This window comes from Mesoplodon mirus, assembly GCF_964341445.2.
Source record: "Mesoplodon mirus genome assembly, chromosome: 2".
Lineage (NCBI taxonomy): Eukaryota > Metazoa > Chordata > Mammalia > Artiodactyla > Ziphiidae > Mesoplodon > Mesoplodon mirus.
The window spans coordinates 21,678,675-21,703,439 of NC_138977.1; the positions used below are offsets into that span (position 1 = coordinate 21,678,675).

The 24,765-nt window shown below is 32.6% G+C and overlaps 1 protein-coding gene across 3 annotated transcripts in view; it reads right to left on the reverse strand.

Annotated features, from left to right (window-relative positions):
• Positions 1-24,765, reverse strand: part of SMARCAD1 (SNF2 related chromatin remodeling ATPase with DExD box 1) — a 71,503-nt gene that overhangs the window by 3,076 nt on the left and 43,662 nt on the right. For all 3 annotated transcript variants that reach the window (XM_082639820.1, XM_082639821.1, XM_082639819.1), the window contains exons 10-22: positions 16,581-16,780; positions 10,933-11,023; positions 8,326-8,425; positions 7,549-7,608; positions 7,368-7,443; positions 6,490-6,625; positions 5,811-5,948; positions 4,536-4,631; positions 4,322-4,439; positions 4,000-4,121; positions 2,776-2,964; positions 2,089-2,207; positions 1,000-1,182 (exon numbers count right to left, since the gene is read on the reverse strand). In XM_082639820.1, the coding sequence (XP_082495946.1) occupies positions 1,000-1,182; positions 2,089-2,207; positions 2,776-2,964; positions 4,000-4,121; positions 4,322-4,439; positions 4,536-4,631; positions 5,811-5,948; positions 6,490-6,625; positions 7,368-7,443; positions 7,549-7,608; positions 8,326-8,425; positions 10,933-11,023; positions 16,581-16,780 (1,628 nt within the window). The remainder of the gene's footprint in view (positions 1-999; positions 1,183-2,088; positions 2,208-2,775; positions 2,965-3,999; positions 4,122-4,321; positions 4,440-4,535; positions 4,632-5,810; positions 5,949-6,489; positions 6,626-7,367; positions 7,444-7,548; positions 7,609-8,325; positions 8,426-10,932; positions 11,024-16,580; positions 16,781-24,765) is intronic.

Here is a 24,765-nt window from a genome sequence, read left to right on the forward strand (position 1 = left end):
AAATTCTTTCATTCAAACTACTTGAGATTGACATTTTCTGAGCACGTCACTTTTAAACATCCTCTCCTATTGATTCAAGAGATGAGAAAAAGATATCTGTACTTTAAAATTACTGGTAGAACTGTATTACAACAAACAGTTCTGGGTTGAGGTAGGGTATTCTATTTTTAAAAAGAACATGCTTTGCTTATCAGGTTCCAAGAAATAATTTAGTACATAAAGTAAGGAAGTGTAGTAAAGTATAAAGATTACATGGGAGGTTTTAGTTCCGCCTTTAAGTACTGATAAATATTTGGTTCATAAATGAACTTACCAATGTCTTTTGGAAATACAGTAAAATACTCCACAAAGAAAACACTGATTGTCTGCTCTTTACATGTGAGAATAGAGCTGAATTATAGGTATTTTCACCTCTTTATGTCCTGTGACCAATGTCTAATTTAACCTTCACCTAAAATATCTACAGCTCACATAATCTATTTCCTATGAGGTAACAAGGTAGTAATCGTATGCACATTATCCAGTCTATCTGGCTCTTACATGGTGTGACAAGCAAGTTACTAATTAGTAATTACTAATTACTAATCTTTTTCAAAGGGGCTGGACCACTGGTAATACTTAGTTTTCATTTGCTGCATAACTACTTGGACTGGGGGTGGGAGGTGGTTTCCTTTTATTTATTTTTTATTGTTTTGGCCATGCCACATGGCTTGTGGGATCCTAGTTGCCTGACCAGGGCTGAACCTGCACCCTTGGCAGTGAAAGCACCTAGTCCTAACCACTGGACTGCCAGGGAATTCCCTGTTTTAATTACTAGAATATGAATAGATTACATGGTGGAGTTCATATTCAACACTGGTTGGTATAAAATACAGCAGAAGCCATGCTTTGCTGAAAATATAAAAACTAAGGCAGGACATCTGACAGATCATATTCTAATGTTCTATACAAATTAAACTGGCATTTGATTACAAATAAATTTCAACTGCAAACACTTACTTAGTCTGGCCTACTCTATGGCATCTATCTTCTGCTTGTTTGTCATTGTAAGGATTACAGTCAATATCGTGAAGTATAACAACATTTGCTGAAGTCAGGTTTATTCCTAGGCCACCAGCTTTTGTTGACAGCAGAAACACAAAGATATCCATATCGGTATTAAACTCGTCAATTAGATGAATCCTACAAGACAAATATATTAGGTTAAATCTCACAAAAAGGTATGTAATTAAAACTGAAAACAATCACTTCACATGGAAAATAAACGTGAAGATGTAAATACATACTCTTGGTATTCTAGTTATTTTTCCTGTAGCTATTTTATTGAAAAGACCTATCCAATTCACCAACTTCTTTTCTATACCATTTATCTCCCTACTAACTCTAACTTTTAACTATTCAGATTTGATTAATTGCTAAAGGACTGTTTTGTCCTTTGTTTAATGACTTCTGGCTTTTCTAAATTCTGCACATGGCTTTTCAATCTTTAACCTTCTCCAAGTCTGCCAGCTGTGACTCATAGACAATATACCCGATGAACTAAGAATCTCAAAATCAGACTATAATGATGTATTCTCTTTTAGCAAGACTTCTTTCCTTACTCTAATGCAGGAAAAAAAAATTTACTCTGGCTGATAAAAAAAAATAAACCAAAGATACGATGCAGTTTAAACACACTAGAAAAAGCATTCCAACTAAGACAATTTTTTAAACTTTGGGAATTAAAAAAGAAAACAAACAAACAAAAAACCAAACTCAAACTTACTCAATTACCCTTAAAATATGAAAAGCCCAAGATTTTAAGATAACCTTGGTTTAAAGATAAAGTGTTTTAGACTTAAAATGATTTTTAAAGAGAAAACACTGACATATATATAATTCTAGTAGTTGTTTCAAAATATATTTGTATAGGATTCAGACCAAAAATTATATTTTCTTCATCTTAAGTTAATGAATGATTTAAAGTAACCAAACGTAAGACTCAAAGCAATACAATTCCATCAAATGCCCTAGACATTTAAAATTCTAACATTTACTCTTATTTGAGGGTAAGGTGGAGAAGATTTTCTGAAACTAAAGTATACCAACCTTTCAGAAATCTGAGTCTTTCCATCTAGTCTGAGGTACCTATGCTGATGATGTTTTAAGAGAACCTCTAAAATATCCAGCATCATGGTAAATTGGCTAAATAATACAACTCTATCACCCTGTGGAAATACATATATTAATTAGACACATAAAAAATAAAATTATAAGTATCTAATGAAAAACTGCTTCTTTAATAATAATAAAGTAATCATAGCTAAGGTAAGTTTCTTATTTTAGATTACATATAAGTAAATTATCTTCTAAACTTTGACCTAAAATTGATTTTTAAGACTAATTAATGGGAACAGCTACTAAAAGTACTACTTAGATTGTGATCTTACAAATCTATTTCACATATAAATTGTAGTATTAATTTATTTTACATAGTATCAATATCTTCAAGATATTAATTTTGAAGCAATTATATAGATTGTCACCTATGAAATAATGACAATTAAAATTATTAAAAAAAAATCAATATAGATATAGTCTACTAACTTCTGTTAGGTGGAAGAGTAATCAGGAAAATATATGCCCAAATATATCCAAAAAATGCTCAAACACCAGTTTCTAGAAGAATGTAGAACAAAGGCTAAAGCTACAAGAAAGTCAAATCATGCCAGAACTGTTTCAAAGAAGTTGAACTAACTGGGGAAACATATAAGGAACAGTATTCTTCTTTAGTACCTTCTGTTTCAATTCAGACAAGATGCAGCCTAAAACTCGAAATTTTCCAGAATCTAAAATCAAGTCCATGTCTAACTGGAAGTTATTAATGTGTCGATACTGTTTACAAAGTACATGTAATTCAAAGTCTGTCATAACTTCCATATCTTCAAAGATCAGGTCAGGGTTAGCCTCACAATGTGTAGGTTCCTCAAAACAAAACAAAACAATATATACTTCAAAATGAAGATAATTTATAATATGATTAGAACAACCTAATAAAATTGTTTACATCTGATAAAATATCTAAATCATAAAATATTTTAGTGCAACAGATTTACCAAAGGAAATTAATATTCATTTTTTTAGGTACAATAAAGAGGAGAAGTTCTTATTGTTTTAGAGACAACACACTGATAAATTTACAGATGAAATGTCTAGAATTTGGTCCAAAATGATCCTGGAGAGGATTCTAGGTGAAACAAGAGAGAGCAGTGTCATTCCAGATGATAACTGTAGAAAATGGGTGAAGGTTTCATATGCGTAGAAGATTTCATTATACAATTCTCTCTACTTTTACATGTCTGACATTTTCCATAAATATAAAAAATTTTAAAAAGGCAAATGGTTGCTCTAAACACAATGATCTGCAAGGAGAAATAGGGGTAGGTTAAGGGAGAATGAGGCAAAAATAGAGAGTAACAGCTAAAACTGTAGACAAAATAAAGAAGAAATAAAATGAAGAAAATAAACGGAGAAAAATGTCTCATAATCCAGGACATATAATCTGATGAATCTTTTTGGTGAAAAATAAATAAAAGAAGTGCATTATGGAAGTCCAGACCAGGAGTTGGCAAACTTTTTCTGTAAATATTTTAGGCTCTGTAGGCAAAATAATCTGTTTTGCAACTACTCCACTCTGCCCTCGTACTGAGAAAGCAGTCACAGAAAACAAAGAAACAAAAGGGTGTGGCTGTGTTAGAACAAAACTTTATTTGTAGAAATAGCTATTGTCATATTTGGTCCTAAGGCCATAGCTGGCTGACTCTTGATGTAGACTGTCAGTCCTTCTTGGCTCTTATGTCCCCTAAATTATTTTGAACTCTGTGTTAAAAATGTTTTTCTTAAATTCGTGGTTAATTAATATGCTTACTAGGTTCAATGGTCTGATTTTTAGACTATCAATGAACCTCATGTTTACTAGTGTTAATAAAGCTTAGTGTTAGCATAATACAAAATCCTTACCTTTAGCATAAGCTGAGACATTTCCTTGAGTTTTTCAGCTGTGTAATATTGGCGATGTAATAAAGGATGATTGGCCATTTTTCTCAACTGCATCATGACATTGCACATTTCTGTGTTTTTTTCTGTGACACATTAAAAACAACAACAAGCTGATAGCTGTTTGTTGAAATACATCTCAATGCAAACAAAAGGTTTTAAAACTATTTCTTCAAATTCCAACTAATTTTAAAAAATGAGCAAATCCCACTATCATAGGACTAAATAAAATGCAGCCCTAGTACAGAATTATTTTTCATATAAAATTGTGAAAATCAGTTTATACCCATGTTATTGATAGATTTTTTCAATCTGTTGAAAAGACCCAAATAGAGTTGCTCCTGCTTCTCTGACATTGCACACAACTCAATTCGATCTTTCTTGGGGGGTAGCTGCTTGAGAACCTGTGAAAGGAAAACAGTTGAAGCAGATCATTCAAATAAAGAAGAAAACAGATTTTAAAAAAACAATCAGAATAAAAATATGCAGATAAGAGTTACCTCTTCTTTTACTCTTCTGAGAATAAACGGTTTTATAATTTGTTTTGCATGTGCTATTCTCTCCTTTTCATATATAGTTTGCTCATCTGCTGGTTTCTAAGTAAAATAAGAACATGACCTTTTAAATTATTCATTTAAATGATCACAATAACAGTATTACACAACATGAAAATCTCCCTCACTACAATCTGAGTTATTTCCCATAGAAACTCAATTCATTCTAGATGGACTTGAATTCTGGGCTGTAATGTATTTCTTAAAGCTCCACATGTATTTTGAGGTTTTGTGACATGTAATTGTGTACTCTGCAGAGGTAATGAAATTGAACTGCACTAGGATGGTGTTCAGAAGTAATTAACTGGTAAGTCATCACTGATTACATAGATAACTCTCTTGAAAAAATATGTGTGTGTTTAAGATAGTTTGGGTGGAGGGGAAGAGAGAGATAGAAAAGTAGAAAACTTGTATTTATTTGTGGAAAATGGTCCCAAAAGAAAGCTAGTGCAGGTCTACAGAAATGGGACGGTTCCTAGTCAAAACCTGTTAATTTTGGAGAAGAGGAATGTTATTCTAAGAAATCCTCCACATCCTATGATCTGCTAGGCCATCAAGTGGGATGGAATACATTAGTGAAAGTTAGAAAGGCAGTCAGTTTGCAGTAGAAGATTATCACAGAAAATTCTCGCAGAATACCTGTGATTTGGGTGTGTCAAGAATCTATATTACCATTGCTGTACTGGAAAATGGAAGTTCTTGAAAACTACACTCTTACTTTTTCTAAGCAATAGGGAAAAAAATAACCAGATTTTCTTTGAAATAGGATTTCTTTCTTGTGACTTTTAGAAATTGTTACTTTTTAATTTATGGAGTTTTAATTCAAAACATATTTCCCAGTATAGGAATTTTCTGGATATTCTACTTTTGTCCAGTTTTATAGTTTACCTATTAAAAAATGCTAATTTACCTGATTTTAATAAAGAAGATGATAGCTCACATATATATCTGAGCTACCCACTAATTTAAAATTGTCATTCTTCAGAAAATTAGGATATTAAAAACCAAAACTTTTAGACAATGATTATAGAAGCCACCAATTTATTTCCTACTGTATTCTGGCTGACTTCCCAACTCATCCGAACATAGGGATATCAACTACTTAAACTTATTTCATAGCACATATGCTACATGAAAACAAGAAAAAGAGACAAAATAGAAAAATGGTCCAGGTAAAACGCAAAGTAAGATAGTTGAGAAAAAATATGAATTTATGCTTACTGTCTTAGAAGAAAACATTCTTCGTATTTCACTGGTGCTACTACTGAACATGTGAGGCATAACAAAATTCAACAGCGACATGAGTTCTAACAGGTTATTCTGCACAGGTGTCCCGGTGAGCAGCAAACGGTTATTTGCCTGTGAACAAAGGTAAATTTTAGATTAGTATTTTTTATTTTTTTAAAGATCCACATCTTTCTTGTTTTTTCCCTCAGTGAGGGAGAAAAAAATTAAAACCATTATTAGTAATGTAACATTGTCATAAAAGATAAGTAATTTAGAAAAATTATCATATATTGTACTTTAAGATAGAATGTGTAAAACTAAGTCTCATTTTATTAAGTAGGTAACTTGTGTTCCCGCATTACTTTTTGATGAGGCAATGGAAGAAGACAGATTATATCTGATATTCATAAAGTTTGTCCTATAGAACAAAGGTTGGCAAATTGAAGATCATGAGCTAAGAATGGTTTTTACATTTTAAAAGCGTTGTTTAAAAAAAAAGAAAAAGCAAAGAACAAGTGACAGAAGCTGAATGGCCCACAAAGCATGAAATATTTACTTACCTGGTCCTTTACAGAAAAAGACTGCTGGTCCCTGATATAAAATACTATATATATTAAAATACATAATCTGAAATTTTATCATAATTGGACAAATTCACAGAACACTCTCTTACATTAATTGTCATAAGGTGCTGGTAGCGGATGGAGCCCATATTCTTCAGCATATGGCCCTCATCAAAAATTGCATAATTCAATTTCAGCCGACGAAACAGACTACGATCATCAGAACTGCTGATTGCACAATTATACCTGTTGCCAAAGAAAAAACAATCTCTAAGATCATACCTTTAAGAGCATGGACTCGTGAGATTTAATGTTTTGACAAATTATTTTTATGTATATATTTCTAATAGCCAGTAGCTAAAAGATAACACTAGACACAGTTGATACTCAAATAAATATTGATGTACTTATATCCAAAATTACTGATGTACATGTAACCAAGTTACAAAAGCTGCAATATGCAGTTAAAAGACAATTCATATGTTATAATGTAATTAGACAACTTCTACACATCTAGGAAGAGGCCAATTTGGGTACAATTTATATGTAACCTGCAATTATTACACGCTTTATGAACTGTTATATTTTACGAGGCAGTAGAAAAAAGAACATGAAGCTAAGACATTTCTGTTAAGAACATAACACCATTTTATTAAACTAGTAGAGTGAAACCAAGAAATAACAGTTAACAGCAACTAGCAAGACTATATATGAAAATGGAGTCCATTTTATTAAGAAAAGATGAATTTTGGATGAATTCTTTTAATCATGACCTCCTATAGAATTAACAAAAGACTGCTACCATGGTATTATACACCAAACTGAAAAATGCCTGAATCTTCAACATAACTCATTCTATTGCTTTTGTTGCATAGTTCTTAGCATAAACTATCCTTTATTTTACTACTAATATTTTTTAAACATTTTTTAAAAATTTAGGTGGATGCACAAAATTATTTTTCCAAAAAAATTTTTTCTCAATACTTACGTGGTCACAATTACATTGTATTCTTCGTATCTACTATGAATGTTATATCTAATCTGTTTACGTTCTTCTTGAGAACCTAGAATTTAAAATGACACACACACACTGATTGTATTTATTGTACTTTACTGTATGCTAAGATTTTAAAGAAGTCTCCAAAGTTAAAAGCATGAAATATTCTTACCATAGTAACAGAGCACCTTTAAAGTGGGACACCATAAATTAACTTCCCTTAGCCAGTTATCTATGAAACAAAAGAGATATTACTTGCACCTGCTACAACAGGTAGACGTGTGCACTGAAATGAACACTAAAGTCTGAGAAGTTCTACCCAGAAATTATTTTTATAAAATAATAGAAGATAATTTTTAAAAATCACAGACTCTTCACAATTTTACTCTTGATGATTAAAATGACTTGGAGATTTTGAGGTGGCATCAAAATGAAGAGCAGAGGGCCAACCATTATATTTATAGGTGATTACTGATTTCCAATTTAAAGAGGATTTTTTTTTTTGGTACATTCATACATGCATTCTCTTACTCTAGTCTACATTCAATCAACTGAGAAAGAATGAAAGAGTAATTTGAGTGGGGATGAACTGCATACATTCTTTCTTAATAAATTCAAAAGTGTTTCTCTTAAATTACTCATTAAAACAACTTAAAAGTATTATGAAAACAAATGATCTTTTCAAATGGTACATGATCTATAATAATTTATAGATAATCTATATAATAAGCTGAATAACTGACTTATATTAGAGTTATTTTCTTTAAAAAGACTTCCAGTATAATCAAACACACATATGCAAAGGGGTGAAAAGTGTAAGGAAACCAAAGAAATGAATATTCACCTTCATAAACTAAGAAATCTCACACACACACACACACACACGATTTTTCTTCCCCTTGTATAAAATACTACTGAGTCAAGTAAAGTTGTCCACAGTATTACAAACCTATAGTTGACGCTGGAACAACAATCAAATGAGGACCTTTATTACCCTCCTGATAGAGGTACGCTAGGAATGCAATCGCTTGAATAGTTTTTCCCAGGCCCTAAAATGAAAAGTTTAAAAGACAATATACTAAATTTAAAAACAAACAAAAAACCCAAATAAATATTGGGAAAATGAAAGGAAAAAGAATATTTCTGGTTTTATTTATTTATGATTCCCCATGCAACTCTATGAGAATTTCTACTATATTCTTAGTTCTCAGTAACACATAAAACAGATCATAATCTCCAAGTGATACTATAACTTAGTTAAGAGTAGGAATGTATTTTAACGGCTAGTTAATACATAATACACATTGATATGGAAGACCTCTGCTTGCATATAGAGGATATAATTTTGGTAACTGTTAATATAAAGCAACTATTTAATACATACTGGCTGGATGGAGAATGAGGTTCCAATGACTAACTGGAGCGGAACACATACCTATCCTATTACACAGCAATTTTACTCCTAAAAATATATTCAAGAGATATGAGAGCATATGTCCACAAAAAGACTTGGGTAAGAATATCGATGCAGTTTTACTATAATAGCCACACACTGGAAATAATCTAAATTGCCATCAACAGGAGAACGGATAAACAAATTGTAGCATATTTATACTATGAACTACCACAAGCCAATAAAAAAAAATAAAAACCAAACTACTGATACATGTAAGAAGACGATGAATCTTAGTAACTTTATTATGCACCAAATGAACCAGAAACAAACAGTATATACTGTATGGATCTATTTACATAAAGTTCAAAATCAGAAAAAAATTATTCTGTAGTCATAGGTGTCAGAATAGTAGTGGTGGTAATGACTGAAAAGGAGCATAAGGGAACTTTCTGGGATGATGGAAATGTTTATGTCAGAGACAGTCAGATGGGTGTACATATATGTAAAAAGTCACTAAGCTGAAGATTTGTGCATTTTATTTCAAGTAAATTATACATCAATAAAGTATTGCAGTAAAAAAAAAAAAAAGGCTCCTGAGGAAGTGTAGCTCCTTAGGAGAGCTAAACATTGCCAACTGTTAGTAAGTGAATTGCCTCCAACCCCAAACATGTTGAAGCCCTAACTCCCAATGTTGGGGTTTATTTGGAGATAGAGCCTCTAAAGAGATAAGTAAAGTTAAATAGGGTCACAAGGGTAGGGACCCAACTTCTATCATAAAAGAAGAGATGGATGTATCTAGAGAAAAAGCCATGTGAGGACACAGCAAGGTGCCCATCTGCAAACCAAACAGAGTAGCCTCAAGAGAAACCAAACCTGCCAACACCTTGATTTTAGACTTCCAGCCTCCAGAACTGTGAGAAATAAATTTCTGTTGTTTAAGCCACACTGTCTTTAGTATTTTGTTAGGGACGCCCTAGCAGACACTACCTTATCATAAATATTGTACTTTACAGGTTACAAAAACAGTTTCACATAATATACCTCATTTGATACCAAATATAATCTTATGATACAGGAATTACCTATGTTTTATTAATATTGGCTCTGAGAGATTAGGTCATTTGGTAAGGATTACACAGCCCACGAAAGGCAAATTTGGTACCCAGAACCCAGATTTGATTTCCAAGTCCAGTTTCCACAACTGTACTACTCTATATTCTATATGTAATTTCTAACTATTTTGAAATTCTGCATATATTATTCACTTTTCTATTAGATAAATAGCATCTCTGTTTTAACGACAGTATGAGGTATGTGTGGAAACTGTCTTGAAAAACTGAAGATTATTTTACTAGAAGCTAGCTAGAGAACAAGGATTATTATCTTTGTTAATTTTTATTTTGGAAATCTAATATACAATGTAATACATATATTCAATGAACATTTTCTCCATTGAACATGACTCATTTTTAATAAACACTTTTTAAAAAGCATAGCTGGAGGAAGGAAGGTAAAAGTTAGATTAAAGGTCAAGTTTCTACATGACAATACTTGGACTATTGGTTGTAATGAACTTCCTAAGCTTACCTTCAAGCAAAATGTGATTTGGAAAAGAACAGAAACTCAGAAACATCTAATAAAAGTAAAATGACTGAAATGATGGTGATGATAAATGTGTAGATTTATTTACTAACAAGGACAGGTATCAATGATAAATTTTAAAGGGAGCTATAGAAAAGCACACGTAGTAAAATCTCTCTTTTAATATGACATATATATATGTGTATGTATATATGCATACACACACACCTACCGAGGAAAATATTCTGGAAAAAGATATATACCAAAATAGTACTTACTTTAAGATGGCAGGATTATGTGTGATTTTGGTTTTTTTCTCCTGTGTATTTTTATGTAACATCTAATTTTAAAAACACATATATTTATTAATTTAATGAGAAAGACAAAAAACCCATTTTCATTTTTGAGGAGGAAGTAGGGAGGTTAGAACTAAGATAAGCAACAGAAAACTAAGAGGAGTGAGAGGGATTATACCTTGGTAAGAGCAGTAAACTAACAGGGTCAAGGGAAATTTTCATCTTTTGAATGACAGCAAGGATGCCTATTAATGATAAATCCTAGAAATTGAGTACTACTTACCATTTCATCTGCCAAAATGCCATTAAGTCCATGTTTATGTACCAATGCCAGCCAATTCAAACCAACCTTCTGATAGGGCTTGAGTGACAAACTGGTAAAGAGAGAGTTACCAGATATTATAGATTTATACCTCTATTCGTTTTCTCTACTAGTTTTCTGAGAAAAGGTTTAGGTTTACAATGCACAAAAAAACTGAAGTATCTAGGTCTAGTCTTACCTTTTAACTTACTGTTAAAAGCTATTTACACTTACTTAAGAAAATGAACCCCAAAACATAATACATTTTAAAAAACCTCTCAAATTTTACTCTGTATTTGTTGTTTCTGGCAATAAGAATTACAAAAAAATGTTCATATTCAGTCATAATGAAATGCCACCAAATTAATTCCATAAATGATCAGAATATTAACTATGATAATGTATTACTAATATAATATTTATACTCTAGAAAAATGTATTGAACTGATTTGAATATTAGCACAGTAAGGAACTTAAAGTATTAGAACAAAAACATATGCATAATTTGCTACTTTGCCAGGCTGATTTAATAAAACTTTCTGACTGAATGCCTACCACCTCTAATATCACTGGTATGTATAATTCTGGAGGATGTATGTATGTATGTATGTGTGTATTTATGTTTGAACTACATATAAATGTAAATTTGCTAGGCATCAATAAATACCAGTGAGTAGAAAGCAGCAGGCATGTGTCAAAAATCTTATTTAATTTGTGAACACATAAACAGACTAATCCCTGGGAGTAACTTGCTTGGATGGCAACATGGAAGGGGTCTAATGGATGAAATGGTTAGTTTTTTCTAAAAGTTCCAAGTGGTTAAAAACTAATAGCCGTTATTTACTGAACATCTATTATATACAGATATACAAAAATATCATTTTCTAGCATCACCTCATTCAATCTTTTAATATTCTGTTAAGGTAGTTATTTTTTAACAGATGAAAAAACCCGAGGCTCAGTAATTTGCCTGAGGTTGCATAGCTACAAAGTCTTATGGCTAAGATTTTAACTCAGAAAAGTCTATCTCATGCAAAAGCTTATTCTTATACTCACTAGGGAAGCATAAACCCCACATTAACATAAAAACTTAGGACAAGGCCATGCTTCTCACTCTACAGCTTTTATCCTATCCCCTTAATTTCCTGTTACACAGATCCTATCTGCACATGGAGAAGGGGTCTGATAAATGGTTCTGATAAATGGCTCTGATAAGTGGTTAAGGGGTCAAATTCTGAAATCAAGACACTTTAATTAGAACAGGGATCAAAGAGGTGAGGTAGAAAGATATCCATCTTAAATCAGAATCTATGTTTCAACTGTGGGGTACGCAATCTATAAAACAATTCTCATTTGAAAAAATTAAAAGTATAGGTAGGAAAAATCAGCAGTATTGCTGAAGTCTTTACAGTTCATTTTTAAAAATGTCTTTGCCTTCTTAGCCAATATAATTTCTATGCCACTATGAAAGTAATAATAAATAGAATATTATCATAGACATTTTAAGTTTCAGGTCCAAATAAATTCTACTATACTGGTAGAGTAAATGCTAATATTGGAATTCTAGACACTATACTTTACATGCGTGGGCTTTACATGCATTATTACTTTATTTAATCTAAATTATAAAGTAGATACTATTATTATCATCTCCATTTAGAGATGAGAAATGCTCTCTGGGATTCAGAGAAGTTAAGTAACTTGCCCAAGATCACAGCTATCCAAATCCATGTCTGCAGTGGCAGAGCTGGTACTCAATCCAGTTCTGATCCAGAGCTCAGCCCTTAATCACTAAACAGCAAACATGAAAGTTTTCTCTCTGACCCACCCACTCTACAGTCGACACTTTCTATTTTTAAACAGAATTTTCATTATTTTCCTGAGTCCTTCCTACTGTCTTAGTCATCCCCCACACATTAAGGTTCACATTCCATGAAAATGATGAAACTTGATACGGTAGGCACATTACATTACTTATAAATGTATCCCAAGGGCCAACATGCTACCCCAATGTAAATTTATCACAAATAGCCAAGAAATATTCTTAACAAAAATTACTGAATATATGTATCACCAACACATGTTGAGAAACGAGTCTAACTATTAAAATAGTCTTCACTATACATAAAATTTTAAAAAGTGATAAGGAAATTGAGAAGCACTGAATTTTTCATTCGAATAAAATTGTTTCATCCACATTCACAAAGCAGCTACGGTAGCTGTTTTGATCAGGACATTAAATACCTGTTATACTGAAGTATTTGTTTTAAAAATATAAGTGTGTATGTGTGTATACTTGCTCCTCTGCTAGATTTATCTAAATTACAAGTAACTTTCTGTTGCTTAGTGTCACAATAGTGCTGCCCATAACACATCCTTTCTTCAGAAAGCCAGGGGAGCACTGGAGATGTAGTTCTGGCAAACAGCTTTCCAATTCCCTTGTTAAGACAAGTTTTAAAACAGGGCAACTATATTCTTTCTCTAGCAGGCGCTCATATTTAGCTGCTATACAATCATACCTTCCATTACTTTTGACATTCAACAGTTTTCTAAAAATTTTTGTGACTGCATATGAACCCCACCCACTAGTTTACAAATAAGAATGTAATCTGCTCAGGGTAAGAACTATAGCCCGGGCCTTTTGAATTAGGTAAGTGATCTCTTTTCAAAAGGGGACTACAAATATCTTTAAACTGAAGGTTTTCTCACCTTCCAATACGGAAAAAAAGTGATTTTAAGATTTTCTGAGGTCATGAAAGAAAATGAGGTAGCATGTTATTTTAAAGTTCCTTGTTTTGTGGGGGGAAAAAAAAATCCTTCCAGAGAGTTACTATAATTTCTTTTCAGAGTGAAAATTAAATTGGGTTTAAATTTCCTGTCAGAGAAAACTAGTATCAAAATTATTCTGAAAGGTGAGAAAGGCCTGAAATAGAAAACTGGAGTATATACAATGTGCTAAATTTAAGTTTAAAATGCAGAAATAGAGGGCTACAGAAACTTTTTCAAGTAGTTCATATGAAACAGATTAGCGATGCTAGTTGACCAAAAATCTATGTCCCTTAAGTATGTCATGAATGCTGAAAATACTACCACAATAATAGTTTGTACTAATAGTAGTATCCAAACTACTAAAATATTTATATCATAGTACTCTGAGTTAGTCATCACATCTGCACTATTGATTTGCATTCACATCATTGTCAAATGGTTTCACAGCAGCTGTTTAGAAACAGGATATGGAATCATCCTGTCAAGCTGAGGATGAACAAGATCACAAGAACCTTAGTAGATTTAGCCCAGAAAAAGACAGGACACACATAATTAAATATTATTTTATACTGAACATGTGAGAAACCTTTTCAGTTAAAACAGTTTAAAGCTGATAAATTTTAGATCAACAGCTAAAGCTTGAGAGATGGCTACATCTATGATAGGAATAAAATAGAAGAAATACTGAAGTTTTTTTTTTTTTTTTTACTTTTTCCTCACTGTATTATATTTTAACTTAAGGTAATTTTAGTTTTGACATTTTAACATAAACATTATGAATGTAATGGTTTTGAGATACATATGAGAATTTTTTCCCTTGCAAAGACTTTATTTTTAACAGGGAGTTACAGCATGTGTGTATTTCTTTTATCTCTAAAAGGCTATTTTTCTTCTGTTATAATTCTTAAAAATTTCTAATAGGAAAACAGTTAATATAATTTTGCTTCAAAATAAACTTTACTATAAAGAATTTGTTCTGTTAAGCAAAAGCACAACAGCTTATTCATCAGGATAGTTTAATATTTTCCTCTGTGCTAATAAATCCTTTCCCAGGGCAAGGAAAGTACTTTAAATGTTTCTATACTAAGCAGCCATTATGTTTGGCCAGTATACCAAGTAAAAATCTGCAAGTTGCTTGTGCAACTTACATTGGCTAAAAACAAAAACCAGGACAACAAATTTCACCCCCTAAAAGTGCATTTAAATAAACTCCAAAGAGACTATCTATACAGGTTTTCAGAAGTTGTACTTTGGGACTAGATCCAAGAAGTACCTAAAAAAAACCCCAAACTATTTTTCTCACCTGTTTAATATTTCATTTAAAAAATACTCAGTCTAATGAAAAGGATAGCTTTATTACCTGATCATACTATTTACAAGTAATAGGACTTTGTGGATGTGGGTTTAAGAGAGAAATTTTTTAAGTGATGCAATAAAGCACTTGATTTTTTAAACTCCAAATTATGATAAAGTAGACTCAACTGGGTAAGCCTTGTAGAGTGAAGAACTCCCCATATCCAATGCTGTAGAACAAGAAGGAGCAGCTCCAACTACACTTTTAGGAGATGAATTTGCTGACATGGTCATAGTTCTTTCTATGCAACAGAGAAAAGAGCTTCTTTGTGGGAACTGCATCACGTTTCCCTACACCATCCCATAGCACCCTAGAAGGGCACAGAAAAGATTGTAGCTTACTATTAAAGGCCAGTAACCATATCTTGATTTTTTTTTCATACCTTGACTTTTAATTAACCAATGATCAGCAAATATGCTTTGATCATTAACTTAGAAAAATATCAGAAGTATATAAAATCACCAAGGTAAATAATTTTAATGAGACCCTAGTGCTAATCTTATTAAATACCTATCAGAAATATTTTGAACAGAAATAATTCATTTTAAAAATTACATAACACTGCAGACTATGGATACACCATAAATCATTCTAACTAGTCTCGGATCTTAGCAACTTCGACTATTTCCATGTTATTGCCTCTGTATGTATTATCACAGTAAACAATTTTATACTTTTTTAAAAAAAGGAAGCATTCTGAACAGTTCTGAGTTCCCAGACAACTTGAAAATAAACTTTTAAAAGAAGTTCAAAACAACCCCCCACCCGCCATATCCCAACATCATGCAAAGGAGGGGTGTTCACAATTACAAAACGCTGTTTTCATACGTTCTGGTTGTTGGACAAATTTTTTAGTGAAAATAATTTAGTGTTTATTTTTTGCAAGAACTTGGACGAGGTATTTTACTGACAGTAGCAGTTTGGGGAATATACTTTTTAAATATATACTTTTAATAATTTTCCCTTATATAATCTATTTAATAAAAGTGTCCTTTTCAATTTTTATGTGTTTTTACCTCAAAGAGATTAAAAATTTTGGGCTTTTGAAAGCATTTAATCACATATATAGGCTACTTCAATCATTTCACTTATGATCAAAAAGAAATTGAACTAAGACAAATTTTTACATTGATGCAGTTGAGCAGCTGACTCTCTGAAACACTAAATTAAGAGGTAGCTAAAACCACCTTTTCAGTTTCTGTGATTATATATGAAATTATATGTCATCAGACAAGGAAAACATAGGTTACATAAGACCATAATATCTCCTCCCTCTAATTTACAATGTGATAATGGAGTAAAATATCCTGATTGGGGGGTGGCGATCAATGAAAAACAATTCATATACCACTTACGTGCCATTATAGGAAACCCTGGGTTTCCCTTTTAAACATTAGTTTTCCTACCATTTGCACATTTAAGTTTCCTAGGCACAATACAGGAATACATTCAACATTTTTATACAACTGAGATAAAATAATGAATAGGTACATACAACAAGTATTACCTTTGGTTTAGAATGGAGGGTTGTTCTATGTTCCATCCACCTCCATTTCCAGTGAGCATGGTAACTTGTTTTGTCAATTTATTTGAAATGTCTTCACATTTGTTCATAAGCCTTATAACTACATCCCTTTCTTGGATCAGTGTTTTACAGTGCCATATCAAATCTTCTGATAAGCCATTCGTTTTGGACATCTTTGTGAACTATGGCATGAAAAGAAAAATAATTTAACAGTTCAGATCTAGTAAATAGGGAGCCAATTTCTTTCTCTGTGAGGGAAAAAAGTTTGTTAAACTTTTACTAATGACCTTAATCAAATGTGAAGAGAACCTGCATTTGCATTCTCACGTTTCACTTTGATAAATCCCACTGTTACCTCAAACTCATCATGTTTAAATAAAACATACCTTTCTCCTTAAAACGCACCATCCCAAGCTTGCTACCCTGACCCTGGTAGCTGTTCTCTTATGGGAGAAACTCTAAAGTAATTGTTAATGTCTCCTATCAGGTTTTGTCTTCAAAACCTCGGATTTATGACTATTACCAAAGGTAATACTGCCAAATATAAAAACTGCATACTAGATCTCTTGCCTCCATTTTTGTCACTTCCTATGAATATAAGATTAATTTTCCTAAAACATACTTTGCTCTATGTCATCACAGTACAACCCCTCAAGCTTTCAAAACTCCAATTATTATCTGTCACTTGATATTTTACTCTAAACTGAGACCACTACTACTTGGAAAGATATTGTGTGAATCAAAAGTATACCGTGACCAATTCCATAATTTCATAAAACTTAAGAATAGTATCAATTTCAATACAAGACTTGTATAAATAGGTTTGTATGAAAACTCAGAATTTCTTTCAAAATGTATTTGTATTTATTTTTCTAAAGGAGACACTGACTGAATACTTTACAAGGTAAAAGCTGTAACAGAATTAGAATTTTCCCAAATAGATAGCTGAAAAAAATATATCCTGAAGAACTGTACAAAAAAATATTTTTAGTATAAACGATTAGAAAAAAGCCCAGTAGCTATTTGAAAGCTGTTTTTTGGGCAACAAGAAAAATACCATAATCCAGAACAGAATAAAGGAAACTAAACTAAAACCATCTGTTAGAATAAAGCCACACATGGTTTTGATTCATGGTATCGTATTTAGCATATTCTTTCAAGTTATGACAAGAATCCATTAACAGCTCTAAATAATCCCCATGAACACAGTATTTCTAAGTTCACAGAGAAGCTCAAGCAATAGAAATTCAATACTTAGAGGATATACTAAGAAAATTTCATTAAAAATGCAGTTTATACTAACATGTATTTTTCATATTTAACCTAGAGTAGGTTGGTAGAAATGAAACTTACTCATCTATTCCAAAGCCATGTTATTACTGTACTGCAGGAATAAAAAAACAAAACCAAAAACTTAGCATGCCACAAAATGGCATTGTGAAATAAAGTTATTTGTACACTACTTTATATTTTCACAAGGACAACATTCATAATCACAATGTAATCTCCCACTCTGTACTTTCCAGGGAAAAGATTTACACATAAAGAACAGGATATGTAAGAATCAGTGCCTTGAAGATTTTAATGAGGTTCTACTAGAACTTTTAATTAAAATATTTTTATTTTTAAATGGAACCCCAAAATTATAGGTCAAAAAACCAATCTCATGTCTACTGTGGGGTAGTGTGTTTGCGATATGTGTGTGAGAGAACCAACGAGAATAACCAGGAAAGAAAAAAGAAGAAACATATATTGTGTGCTTTGTATGTGCCAGAAACTACTAGGTGTCTTTTATTCACTAACTCATGAAGTCCTCACAACTGCAAGATCAGTCCACCAGTTCTGGATGAATAAACTAAGATTCAATTTCCCAGGTCACTAAGCAGGATAAAAGATTCCAAAGTGTATGCTCTTCTCTTTTCACTAAAACTAGTACTACCCAAAACAAAACAAAAAAAACCTTAAAAGTTAAAAAACACAGCGGGGAAGGGTGGTATTGACATGTACACACTGCTATATTTAAAATGGATAACCAACAAGGACCTACTGTATAGCACAGGGAACTCTGCTCAATGTTATGTGGAAGCCTGGATGGGAGGGGAATTTGGGGGAGAATGGATGCATGTATACGTATGGCTCAGTCACTTTGCTGTGCACATGAAACTATCACAACATTGTTAATCGGCTATACTCCTATATAAAATAAAAAGTTAAAAAACAAAAACCCTTTTTTCTGTAACCAATTGCCATTTATTGTGTTGGTTTTTTTTCTTTTCTTTTCTTTTCTTTTGTAGTTAAGTACTACCCTGGCTGGTGAAAGTACCTGGTATACAGACATAGTCCCTTGTCCTCGTGTGGTTTATAGTCATTGGGAAAGACATGCGACATACAATTTTAAGCCTTAACAACTGGTATTATAAGGGAAAAATCAAAATTTCATGGGTACTTTTCACACGGAGAGTAATATAATCTAGGATTTAGGAAGTCCAGAAATCAGAAAGAACTGTTTTGACTCAAGTAAGATCAATTCAGTATTGTCAGAACCTAGAGAAGTAAGAGAGAAACATACATTAAAAAAAAAGAAACAACCAGCCATTACCATTTCCTGATGAAAGAACATACCACCAACCATGTAATAGTACTGATGGGAGCATTTAATTCTAATCCTTATTCCACAGAAAATATAACCAGAAAAGCCCAGACTGGGAAGCTATAGAACAAATGATCCAGTTTCTTCACCAAAGATATTACAGGAAGGGGGGAGGGGGAGGGACGGAGAGAGAGAGAGAGAGAGGGAAAGGGAGACGGGGAGGAGGGAACGGAGAGGGTAGATGAAACAATATCAGACATAAGCTGGTAACTGAACCTGGTGATGAGTACATGAGGGTTCATTTAGCATTCTCATTTTTATGTTTGATATTTTTGTAGGGGCCATGAAGGGGTGTGCAAAGAGCAACTCTTACTCTTACTTCATGATGCTGCAACAGTTTGATTGAGACTTTTAATGAACTTGACATTTTGGTTATTTCTGAAGTCAAAGTTTCAACTTAACTCCCCAAGGCTTCCCACTCTCTTTACCCTCTTTCCATACAAGCCAACCAACATTACAGATGATCCAAATTATTGCTGCTGGTTTAGAATTTAGATCTAACTAGTAGTGGTACACTGTTCATGAATGCACGACATCAGTAGACAGATTTTCGAGGAAAAAGTTTCATTGTTTGATAAATTTGCTAGAATTAAGTTCAGTTATGGCTGACAGTAAACCCAAAACATCAGGGGTTTAACTAAAACATAAGTTTATTTCTCTCTCATGTAAATGAAGACCCCAGGGGGCAGTTCAGATCTGGTACAGTGGTTCCAAAATCAAGAATTCTATTTTAGGGGGCTTCCGTGGTGGCGCAGTGGTTGAGAGTCCACCTGCCGATGCAGGGGACGCGGGTTTGTGCCCCGGTCCGGGAAGATCCCACATGCCGCAGAGCGGCTGGGCCCGTGAGCCATGGCCGCTGAGCCTGCGCGTCCGGAGCCTGTGCTCTGCAACGGGAGAGGCCACAGCAGTGAGAGGCCCGCATACTGCAAAAAAAAAAAAAAAAAAAAAAATTCTTCTTCTACTTTGTTGTTTCATATCCTCAACACGTGAGTCCTCATCACACTGACATCTCAACCAACAGGAAGAAGAGATCCTTTAAGGCCGCTTTCCAAAAATCGTGGTATACTTCTGCTTACATCTCTGGACAGGAATTTGTTAAATTACCAAAGGGAGGCTGAAAAATGTAGTCTTAATATATTGTGGGTAATATATAACCGTTTCTTAACACTTCACTAATAATATATACAAAACTTCCAACACAAAATATTGTGGATATCTGCAGCTAACATTTTTTAAGAGACAGACAATTGAACGGGCACTTACTTTATTTAATCCTTAGCTTTCTCCAGAGGTCAGTATCATAATTACATCCCACTTAGAGAAGAAATACAGGAACAGAGAGAGAACTTGCTTAAGGTCTTGTAAGTTGCTACAAAATGTCAGAATTGGGACTCAAAACCAGGCCATCTAGCTCCACTATATTATTTACCCACCCTCAAGTATGGTATTTATAAAACCAAGGGAATAAATAAAGAGGCATGAATGGAATTCCGAAACAAGAGAACCAACACAGAGAGAAAAACAACATTCCTCAGGATGTTGGGGAAATGAGATTCCAATATCACAGCTGTTCCCCTACCGTAGGTCATAAGACTCCAGAAGAGACTTTTTCAAGAAGATGAAACTGACAAAATATCTGAAGTGTCTAAAAACTGAGGGGAAATTTAGACAACTAGGGAAGAATTTAGAGCTGAAGTAATAAGTATATACAAAACTAAGAAAACAGAAGAACCAAGACAACTAATAAGTAGGGAAAACAAAATGCTGAGCAAGGAAAAAAAGTAATCATGTAGTGTATTACATGGCTCAGCTATAAAAGGCATTTGCATAGTCTAACAATGTAGATACTAAAAAATGATTTTCAAAATTACCACATTATTAACATATTGATAGGACTGGGGAATGGGAAATGGGCATGTGAGGTGAGACAGACAGCGAGAAGAGAGCTAATCCTACCACAATGCTATAATGCCTATGTCATATCAAAAGATAAGGCCTGCAACTGAAAAATTTTTAAAAAGCATTATCTTTATATTCCTAGATATGGAAGTGATAAGAATCAGACAGAAGATGTAGAAGCAGTTATCTGTGGTACAGGAAATAGGCTGGAGAAGGGGATGGATATGGATTTTCAGGGAGAACAAGCCTGTAGAATTTTTTAACTTGATCTAAATACACGCATAAATAATAAAAAATAAAAACATTTAAAAAAGCCCAACATTTAATTCCAAAACACTTTTATTAGGTGTGTGTGGGGCAGGGAAAATGGGTGTCTGCCCCTAAGGAAAGGTGTAAGAACACTCTACTGTTATGTTACTGCTTTCTGAAGACAAAAAGCATTTAACAATCCTGTAAGTTACTTAGCTTCACTAAAACAAGACCTAAGAAATACAAAGTACTCTGTAAATGCGGGATCCACTAGGAAATCTAAAGTTATTGATGAGCACAGCAAATACGATCCTAATTACATAATATGAAATATACAAACATTCATAAACGGATGCTCAATAAAGTCTTAAGTGGGGAGTATCTTTGGTAGAATTTTGGCTAAACTTGATTTTCTTCTTTGTTCTCGCATGTACTGTTTCAATTTTAGACAAAGAAAACAAATCGTTCTTCAAAAAAATGATAAAGCTATTTTCTGAGGGATAAAAGAGAAAAAAAGTAATTGCTATTTAACTGGATAATTACATGATAAAAGAGCATCAACATGGCCCTGATTACTATCTCTTTGATTAAAAAGTCAAGTATTACTTTAAGGTCTTTATCTTTTTAAAAAGGTCACAGACTGAAGTACCTACTCTTGCCACCATGTGTCACTCTTACAGTAAAAATAATTTTGAATTTCTCTAGGAAGGGGGAAATTGTTTAAAAGCAGATTTAATTCCCCACCTAAGGAGTAACATTATTGAGGACAGGAGTCTTAAATACTATAAATACCTGGGAGCAGCCTACAAAGTATTCAAAATGCATTTATAATTTCAAAATAAATATCAAACTCAACAAAAATGAAAACAAAGCCTGAATACAGTAATCACACACTTTACTGAAGCCACCCTATTAGGAAGCAGTATGCATTACAATTCTTCGAGTCACAAATTTAGACAGACATTTTACAATAAAGCAAAAAAGAAAACCTGTGGTCTAAGTTACTAGTGGGAGCAGCACAATGACGAGAGAGTAATGTTTCCACATGAGGTAAACCCGGGCTGCTTGGTTAACAATCAAAGAAAACTGCATTTATGCTGATCTAAATGTTAAGGAAGTAAATGCACATATGAAAAATTTTTAGATTGAGCTATTTATGAATGAACTATTCATGAATCTTGATTTGATCAGTATAAACTACGATTCTGATTCAAGTACAAAGATGCAACATAATAAGATTATCACAGACATAATAGCATCTCCACCCTATTTTGCACAAAGCTAGATAAAAATTCAGTAGGTGGTTGGTGAACTGAAGCCATCAAATGTGTGAAATCTGGCAATAAAAGCCCCAATTTTAGCACATTAACAGTACACATTTTTTAACTAATGACATTTTGGCTGGCTTTGTTTCCAAAGTCTACATGATTTAATGATGTGATCTCTTACCATAAGCACATACTTTACTGCTATGAAGCAGAAAAATAAGAGAAATGGAAAAATTATGAAGAAAATCTGACAAACACTGTTTAGATTTTGATTTTTAAAAAGGGTATAAAGCTGCAAACATAAATACCCTTAACATAAAGAACTTATTTCGTTAAATAACCAAATTTTCTTCATGTAAATAAAATAAGGGTGACTAGACTATCTCAGAGCATTTAAATTTTTTAAAAGTGTAATTCTTCGACAATGAAATCATAATCATAATGTACAACTTTTCACCTTTTGTTTTAAAAGGCACTGCTAAAATAATTTTCACATTCAAATTAAGTTTATAATAACACAATGAAATACCAATGATTACATTTAACCTATCAATGTTATGGAGACTTCTGTTTTAGCAAAAAGTCATAATTAAAATATGTGTTTACTTTGATTTGTTGGCTCAGTATGCATTGTAATGAAATATTAATGAGTTTTAAAGTTCTGCCAAATTCCCCAATCCTGAAGACTAAACTAATAAGATTCAACAATAATGTTAAGAGTTTATTAGACATTTGCACATTGTTCTTAATATATAATGCCTTGCAATTTTCATTAAAGTATGACTGAGGAACAAAATTAAAATTTCAATTAATTCTCTTAAGAATTTCTAAAAACAGTAGCCATGAAAACAAAAGTAAATGCTTTTTCTTTTGTTTAATTCTGAAGTAGTTCACAGGTACATTAGCAAGCCTCTCTGATTAATAGGGAAGAAGTTAATTATATAATTTTTTTTTTTACCAAAATGTACATAATACTGACCTTTCCTTTGATGACTTTAAGACATTAAATTGATCTTTAAATCAGTCATATTCAAAATTCTAAAGTAAATGAAAGTAGAAGCTGAAAGTTCTAAACAAATTAAAACTCAAAGCTCATATACACTGACTTGCTAAACTGTTCATTTCCAGGAACTTGTGTTCGCTAACTTTTTCAGAATAGCTAAGCCCTGTATTCGCTAAACTCAAGTGGCAAGTTTACTTTTTAACTGTTACATAAAATAATCAGCATTTAGATGAATGGCTAGTAAAAATTGTCTCTGTATTCAACTTTCAGAAAGAGGACAAGATGCTATAGGAGGTTTAAGTAGATAATGCATAATCTCCAAATTCATGTCAAGACTAATTTAAACTATGCCAATTAATTAGTAGGGGAAATATGCTTTCTACATGTTAAGTTACTGAATATTTTTAAAAGCATCTGGCACATATAACTCTGGTATAATTCACTTTTTACTATAAGATATGTGGGCAAGTAGTCACAGTGACTGAACACACTGGTGCAGATAATTGCATTCCTTATTAAGTAAATTAAGAATTCCAACAAGCCCGAGCAACCCAACTCTGTAATGACATAGGAGACCATTAAAGATTAAAAGAAAGAAGAAAATGAAGAAAAGAAGAACAAGAACGCCCTTCAGCAAATACTTTAACAAATAAATCACTTAGGCAAAGCTGAACAAGTTTTCAAAGGGCCTGCTTTGACAGATGTTCTCTGGAAAAGCAAAGGCTTTAGGCAAAACGAATATCTTTATTTATTTATTTATTTTTAAAGCCATGAAATACTAGTAATGTTGTTTCTATATTTTTCAAATATTTTAATTTTTTAGAAAATGCTATTTACAATCATTGTTCAGGGACCTTCCCACCTTGCCACTTCAAGATACTCATCAAAGGGAACTTAGGTTCACATAGATTTGTCCCAAGTATAAGATTAATCACAAAGCAACTTTACTCCCTAAGTTAGGGAATAAAACTTCCTAAAAATTTATAAAACATCAAGAGTCACTATTGATGTGACTTCACATTCTAAAGCTGTAAAAAATCATCCATACTGCTTTCACAGGAGGGCCTGTTTAGAATCCATGCTATAAAACCCCACATT